The following is an 8,514-nucleotide window of genomic DNA, read 5'->3' on the forward strand; positions in this document are numbered from 1 at the left end:
CAACACCTAACAGAATAAATCAATTACTGCTCACCTGGGGAGCGGGGTAATGAGAAATCTCTATGTTCCTTTAATTAGATCTGTGTTAAGTGTCCAATACTTTACTGAATTTCACCTCCTTTACAGACATTTACTATTTTTTTTAAACATTTACATTACAATAAATCAATCCTCCCACTCTTCTGTTTCTCATTCATGTTTTCCCTTTGCCATGAGAAAATAAAGGGACAATGAGAGGGGAGGTGTGTGGGGATGGAGGAGAGAGGGGGGGGGAAGGAAAGGACAATAGAATGGGTCTAATGCTGGAATGATCCTGGAGGAGTCTTGCACTGGATTCATTAGTTGCCAATTGCTGCACTCTGTGCTGCAGTGGCAATAACTCATCATCATCTGGCTGGGTGACAGCCCCCCTGGACCAGAGACCTATTAGAGCAGCCCCACCCTATAGGAGAGGGGGCATAGCAGTGGGTGAGGTAGGACGGATGGTGTGAGGAGGAGGATTACATCATCTCACAGATCCAAGAGAGTTAGTGAGTGTTTGGTGCCACCTTGCAAGGATAATCAGTCTCTGAATGCTGAAGCCAGCCAGTCTAACAGGTTTCCACTGTGACCTGGTCAACTTACCCAGGTCACCTCTCTCTGGTCTCCATGCTGGACCAATGTCCTCACAGAATCTCTGAGCATCCATCAGTACTCAGAGTGATAAAAATCAGAACTCACATTTTAATAACGTGACAGTGGGTTTCTTTATTCAACTCTCCTGGACACAAAAGGGTATAAAAATGACATAATACACTTCAAAACATCATCCAATGTGTAAAAACACATGCATTTCGATCATTATCAAAACAGACATCGTGCCCGCAATGTTCCACCACCAACGCATACTCCTTCCTCCGAGGGTATAAAAACTGAGTTCTGTGTCTGAACATTAGATGATAGCTAAGAAACCCCAGCTCCAAACATAAACCTTGATCACAGTGCCATAGCCATGCACTTTCATCTCTGCTCTATCACGTCATCACATCTGTGATGCACCACCACCTCCTCCCAAACATGCTACGACCCAGAAACAGAAATCTAGGCTCTCGAATGAAAATGAAAGCAATGAACAGATCAAAGGAGATGGAGAAAATAGGGTGGGAGATTCCAGGATGCTCCTCAGAACCTTTGCAAAAACAAATTGGGATTTTGATGTGGAATGCCTTGATGGCACACTTTTAAACTGCATTCATTAGTCCAAGGTGGGAGGGGAAGGAGGGGGCTGATGAGGTGATGGGGGGGGGGGGGGGGGGAGGGGGGGACTCCTTGGGTAAGGGGTCTGTAGGCTTGTCTGTGGGCTTGTCTGTAGGCTTGTCAGTGAATGGTGAAATAACTGATATGCTGGAACTTGATGACCTCGTTGCCCCAGCTGGTCCAGCCTGGCTGGAGGCTCCGGGCGAACAGCTCCAGGCACTTGGCATCAGTGCCAACGTACGGCCTCAACACCTCTGTGGAAGGAGGGAAACAAAGGGAAGAGAAGAAGATAAAAGATGGGGAGTTCAGTAAAAGGCTGCTCTCACACATTTCAGTTGTCCTCAGAGAGAGGAGATATACAAAATTTGAAAGATAGATAGAGCTTGAATTCATAATAATGAATTGGATTCATTTTTGTGGGGAGCATTTTCGTGTGTGCACTCTCTCATCAACAGAAGGGGATTGTTTAATGTCAAGCCTATCTCTCCAGTGCTGGGTTTGAGTGGGTTGGTGATGACCTTGAGTCTGGGAACAATGGTGCGTTTCCAGGAACCGCATACCAGTCCCTGCATTGGTCTGTCTGCATTTATGGCATTTGCTCACATGCATGCTCACACACCAGCCTCACACTCAACTCACCCTCCACTCAGGAAGTTAATGAGTGCACCCCCCACCCCCCCCAGTCTGAGACCCCCTCCCCACCACCACCCACTGTCGACTCCTCCAACCTACACACTCCAGACACCCCCCCACCTCCCTTTGTCACTACACACGTCAGAAAGGCAGGGAGAGGAGAGGCCAAGCATGCACTTCTCAGATGAACACAGCCCAGCCTTGTTCTCGGTGACTCAGCTCTCAAAGTTTGAGAGGGAATAAAAGTTCTAATTATGTTTTTTAACTCACTAAGGAGGCCTGGGGATTGCGAGCACTTTGCCATGATGCAGAAGGAGAGACAAGGTGCTCCAACTTGATCTCAATTACCAAGGAGTCTTGGTGTCATATCCCTCTCCAGATATCTGTCATTCAAACAGCACTGTTTCCTTGCTGCACCCGAACAGTCTGTCAAAACTGATCCAGGGCCAGCAAGGTTAAAGAAAGAGACTTTAAGAAGTCATACAGTTTTGGTCTATCTATTAGTTCAACTACAGAATTGAACAAGGAAGGAAGGTTATCATGACCACACAAACACTCACATACAACAAGCTACGGTACTGCATCTTCTCACTGATCAATTACAATATCACACACTCTGGCTGGGTGCCAGTGTATCGGGCGGGCATAAGGATGGCACTGCCAATTAGCCACTGATCACAATACAATGCTGGGAGGGGAAATTCAGTGGTAGTTTTTCTGTAGTCCCAATTAAAACGCAAAACATCTGATTATTCACAATCTAAGGAGCATAAACACTGCTTTCCTACTGTTCGGCCATCTGGCAGCGAATGTGTTGTATCTGGGAGGGTGCGTTGGTGTCCCTCCACTCCCCCACTGCAGCCACACACTCACGTCTGATGTCACTGACAGGATCACTGGCGAAGAGGGGGGCAGGGAGCTTCTAGGTCACAGGGTCTCCTACCCCCTCCCTCAGGGTTTTGGACATGTATGAGATGAGGTCAAGACTGAGGTCGGAGGTAAGAGGCTGGCCACAGACTCCAGGCTTTGGCACATTTACCATTCAAACAAGACTGCACACTGCAAAATTGTTCTTAGAGGTAATAATAATGGCGTGTAGAGTAACTGAGGGTCTCCCACTCTTTAAGAGGAGTCGTCTAGGGACTTAGCACAGATGCTTTAAATTTCAAGCTGTTGCATAATTCTACTGCAGGAGTGGGGAAAGGACAGCCAAATTCAGTTTTTGCGCCTCCAGGTACAAAGTTAATATCATATGTAACATTAACACACTCTCAGGATCAATAAAGTTCCATTTGTATTGCTCTCTGTTAGAAGTTATGTTAATGTGAGGTGGCATCTCTGCAGGAGTTGGAGAGCAGCTCCTCTGACATTTCATCTCAGTAGCAGACCGTTAAACCACACCTACTCCCACCATGGCCTCTCTGCTACCGGGGACTGCTTACAGCAGTGCTACACAGGGATGAAGCATGGGCAATCTGTTAAGTACTGCACCCGTCCGCACAGTAATGTAACCTGCTACACCAGAAACATTAACAGTTGTCAGCGTGGATGCAGAGTAAATATCACTGCAAGTCTGTTTCTGCAAGAAACTTACAAATGTACAATCAACAGCGCAATACAATATAATAATAATAAAACAATGACACTACAGAGATAGTGTCTTAGACTCCAAGCCTAATTTTACCTTGCTGCTACAGCAGCTGGCCAATGTCTACGCTTTAAACAGGCGCTGTTGTAGCAGGTAACATTGAATACAATATAGTCTATCAACTCCGTATTATGCTAGTCTAACGGGCATAGATATCACACACTTGGTGTAACATGGCAGGACAGCAGGAAATTGCAACTTATGACTGGGGATTTGGTCAGTGGGCTGGTAAGGCAGGGCAAATCAACTTGATGGCTAACTACTATAATTGTTAACGAGCCACTTGCTTTCTCCGAGACCAGTTTCATGCCAGTTTTGCTCAAGCTCTGAGGTTATACACCATGACAGGACATCTGTGATTAGCACCTTCCACGTCAATGCAAATTGTGCAGCCAATCTCGCTTCAGGCAAATGTAATTCAACAGATATGGAAAGACTAGACTATGAGACAAAGCAAAATATTGTGAGCTAGACTAATCCGATAAAATCAAACCGCTTGGATAGTCCATACAAAGCATCACACTTCTACAATGGCGTAATAATGACTTTCACTTCACAATATCTGCCATTTCAGCCGAGTGGCATCTTTTATATTTAGCTGAAAGGGCACTGACAAACCTCTTCCTGCTCTGGTCGACTCTCAGAGTAAATATACAGCACAATAAATCGCCTTCCTCAGAGGAGGGAGCTAAAAACCCCTTATTCATAGGCTCTCTGCATATTTATTGTTGATATCTCTCATTGCTTTATAAACAATTTTCTGTGGATAGGAGCCAAAAGTTTGACTTGTTAATAATCAATAAATATAGGACCATAACGATAACAACGCCACAGAGGGGTTTAAGTTCTCAGTCAGGTATCTGAAACCTGTCGCAGGGTGTGGGCTAAAGTCAATGTAGGTGTGACGTAGTGTGACACAACCTGACAAACTGCAGTAGATCACCCTTGTTTCCGGCTGAACTAGTCTCCTGACTAATCATAACTGCAATGTCCCCCAGCGTCATATCAGGATTATTTCTTCTGCTTTTAGTTGGAGAGTGAGTGAAATGAGAGAGCATCAGTAGTGGGACCAGGTCAATATGCAGCAGCAAATACGATCAGTAATGTTGCACTGCCCTCTTGTGGTGCTATCTGGTTTATTTCAACACTGTTTAACCAATATGAGTTTAAATATTGCAAACCCATTGCTACTTACCTCACTAAAACATTGCATACTTGCTCTATGAGCATCTACATTGAACCAAAACATGGTAAGTTTAGGAATACTTACCAGAGAGTGAGGGTTTATGGGAGTGTAGGACTGATGGGACGCTAACAATCACACGCTTATCCTCCACAGGTATTTCTACCTTCCCGGAAGAACTGAAACAGAGAGAGCAGGCCAGAAAATATTAAATTGTTTGCAAATTAATAAATAGTTAAAATGTGTGAGAAAAAAAAAAGGAAGCCACTGACACACCTGGGTGAATTCTCTCTGTGATATCGACCAAGTACCAGCACTTCATAAGGCTTCTTATGCTGAGAGTCTAGTGGAAACACAAATTCACCTGACCTGGTAATCTGAGAAAACAAAACACACGTAGCCAATAGCCGACATCAGAGGAAAACACATGCAAACATCTCTACAGTGTATATGTTTATATTCACATCTATCTATCTATCTATATATATATACACATACATAATTGTTTTTTTTTTTACAACCTGTCAAAAGTCATTTCTAGGTTCTCTGTTCTCCCCTCTGTGTGTTTTTACCTTGACCCAGAACCACTCTGCCAGAACCTCCACACCCCAGTGTGGGAACAGGTCATCCCTGACAAAGCGCAGGTGGCTGGGCTTGTTGGTGACCCAGGTGACCACCACACAGCCTGGAGAGGCCAGCAGGGGTACAGGGAGTCGTTTCAGCTGGGACGAGGGCAGATAGCTGTATCTGCAGATCATACAGGAGAAACAAAATGTGAGGTTTACAGCAAGTCATAAATGCCATTGAATCAATCTCCAAACATATTTTGGTCATGACCCACAGAAGAAAAAAAAGTCTAATTTCTCCCATCTTGACTCGGTAACAACATACAGTTAGGTCTGGAAATATTTGGACAGTGACACAATTTTCATAATTTGGGCTCTGTACGCCACCACAATGGATTTGAAATCGAGATGCAATTGAAGTGCAGACTTTCAGCTTTAATTCATGGGGTTGAACAAAAATACTGTATGAAACGTGTAGGAATTGTACACAGTCCCCTATTTTCAGGTGCTCAAATGTAATTGGACAAATTAACATAATCATAAATAAAATGTTCATTTTTAATACTTTGTCGAGAATCCTTTGCAGGCAATGACTGCCTGAAGTCTGGAACCCATGGACATCACCAAATGCTGGATTTCCTCCTTTGTGATGCTTTGCCAGGCCTTTACTGCAGGTGTCTTCAGTTGCTGTTTGTTCATGGGTCTTTCTGCCTTTAGTTTTGTCTTCAGCAAGTGAAATGCATGCTCGATCAGGTGATTGACTCAGCCATTGCAGAATATTCCACTTCTTTGCCTTAAAAAAACTACTGGGTTGCTTTCGCAGTATGTTTTGGGTCATTGTCCATCTGTACTGTGCAGTGCCGTGCAATCAACTTTGCTGAATTTGGCTGAATCTGAGAAGACAGTATATCCCTAAACACTTCAGAATTCATCCGCCTGCTTCTGTCTTATGTCACATCATCAATAAACACTAGTGACCCAGTGCCATTGGAAGCCATGCATGCCCATGCCATCACACTGCCTCCACCGTGTTTTATAGACGATGTGGTATGTTTCGGACCATGAGCAGTTCCAAGCCTTCTCCATACTTTTTTCTTCCCATCATGCTGGTACAGGTTGATCTTAGTTTCATCTGTCCAAAAAATGCTGTTCCAGAACTGGGCTGTTTTTTTTAGATGTTTTTTGGCAAAGTCTAATCTGGCCTTTCTATTCTTGAGGCTTATGAATGGTTTGCACCTTGTGGTGAACCCTCTGTATTTGCTCTAGTGAAGTCTTCTCTTTGTGGTAGACTTGGATAATGATATGCCTACCTCCTGGAGAGTGTTCTTCACTTGGCTAGATGTTGTGAAGGGTCTTTACCATGTGAAGGATCCTGCGATCATCCACCACTGTTGTCTTCCGTGGACATTCAGGCCTTTTTGTGTTGCCGAGCTCACCAGTGTGTTCTTTTTCTCTCAGAATGTACCAAACTGTTGATTTGGCCACTCCTAATGTTGCTGCTATCTCTCTGATGGATTTTTTTTGTTTTTGCAGCGTAAGGATGGCCTGTTTCACTTGCATTGTGAGCTCCTTTGACCGCATGTTGTGTGTTCACAGCAAAAGCTTCCAAATGCAAATGCCACACTTGGAATCAACTCAGACCTTTTACCTGCTTAATTGATAAAGAAATAACAAAGGAATAGCCCACACCTGTCCATGAAACTGCTTTTGAGTCAATTGTCCAATTACTTTTGGTCCCTTGAAAAAGAGGGGGCTACATATTAAAGAGCTGTAATTCCTAAACCCTTCCTCCAATTTCGATGTGAATACCCTCAAATTAAAGCTGAGAGTCTGCACTTTAAGCCCGTATTCATTATATAACTGTAACTTGAATATGTTTTGGTAAACAGTTAAAATAACAACAATTGTGTCAGAGTCAAAATATATATGGACCTAACTGTATTTAGGCTAACCTGCCACTCCTTTTGATGGACTTGTTTTCCCAGGGTGGGTCCAAGACAATCAGCTCAAATCTCTTTCCATCTGCAGGTGATAAAATGAGAAACAGTCAGTTGCCAGACATACCCAAGCAGGCAGAGAAGCCTCATAATGTTATACACTGACTTTATGCCTCTCTATTAGGCTCCTTTGTTCTACTACGATGCAATTTAAATTACACTGTCTATGCTGCCACAACCCAGCAAAAGTAAGTTTTGTCTTGATCAGATGGCTGGTGCACTCACAGTGAACCAGGGGCTGCATTCTGGTAAAATCTGATAGCAGGAAGGCGGATCGTGGTGGGATAATGTATTTCTCTCCCATCAGTGTCACCTCCTTGGCGCAGTCGATACTGTTCTCTGTTATCCGTGTGAAAAGGTCAAGGTGTGCTGTGCTGCCATTCTCAGCATCAATAAACTGCACTGGGTCCTGGTCGCTGTCAGCCACTAGAGGGAGCTCTTTAGCCATGTCACACAGGGCTGCAAGGTTGCACTCTTGGGAGGGCAGGGGTTCTTGCACACCTGTCACTCCACTCAGGTAACCACAGGAGAGCCCAGCATCCACCAAGGACCTGGTGCCTTCGACAATGATGGCTCTTATCTGTGTCATCACATAAATCATGTTATGTAGAGGTGAACAACTGAAAACATAGGGGAACAATTACTGTTGATACAACATATGACGACACACCTTCACGTGGTAAGCCAGTGAATCGATTTCCCCTTGGTTCAATTCATTGCGTTTTCTTTTCCTTTTCTGAGGGGTTACACATCAAGACATATATCAATGGTTAAAACAGCTACAGACACCAAAGTGAAGGCGTGATAAGGAATCAGGTCCGGTCCTGACATAAGTCTCTGGTCAACTTACCTTCGCAGGTATACAATCTGTTGATGTGTCATTCTCACTCCTCTCAGGTACTGCTTCTGAGATGACATTGTCGTAACGAGGATTACCAGTGGGTTTCACACCAATATGAGACTTTAAAATCTGAAAACACTGCTGTTTGAAACAACTTTTAAAATACGAATCTCCTAGGTTTGCTTTTCCCTCTGGAATGCATCGTTGAAATCCCTGGTCAATAAACGAACAGGAGTCCAACAGCCATCCGTTGGGATTTCTATGCACGACAGACATTTGAAAGCTAATTATGTAAACAGTTCTGACTCTTTCTTTGCCAGAGTGAGAACACCAAATATTTTCGTATGTTTGCCTACACACGGTTTCTTCCAGGCACAGCCATGATGTTTGTTTAACTCACGAACGTCGTC

The 8,514-nt window shown here is 44.1% G+C and overlaps 1 protein-coding gene across 1 annotated transcript; it reads right to left on the reverse strand.

Annotated features, from left to right (window-relative positions):
- Positions 1-728: 728 nt before the first annotated feature.
- mettl4 (methyltransferase 4, N6-adenosine) lies at positions 729-8,488 on the reverse strand. Its single transcript, XM_083669178.1, has 8 exons — positions 8,114-8,488; positions 7,934-7,999; positions 7,489-7,843; positions 7,219-7,288; positions 5,273-5,447; positions 4,977-5,077; positions 4,788-4,879; positions 729-1,490 (listed from the first exon to the last, which is right to left on the reverse strand). Exons 1-8 carry the CDS (start codon positions 8,378-8,380, stop codon positions 1,357-1,359), a joined length of 1,260 nt encoding a protein of 419 aa, XP_083525304.1. The 5' UTR covers positions 8,381-8,488; the 3' UTR covers positions 729-1,356.
- Between the last annotated feature and the right edge of the window lie 26 nt (positions 8,489-8,514).

This window comes from Argentina silus, assembly GCF_951799395.1.
Source record: "Argentina silus genome assembly, chromosome: 1".
In the NCBI taxonomy this organism is placed as follows: domain Eukaryota; kingdom Metazoa; phylum Chordata; class Actinopteri; order Argentiniformes; family Argentinidae; genus Argentina; species Argentina silus.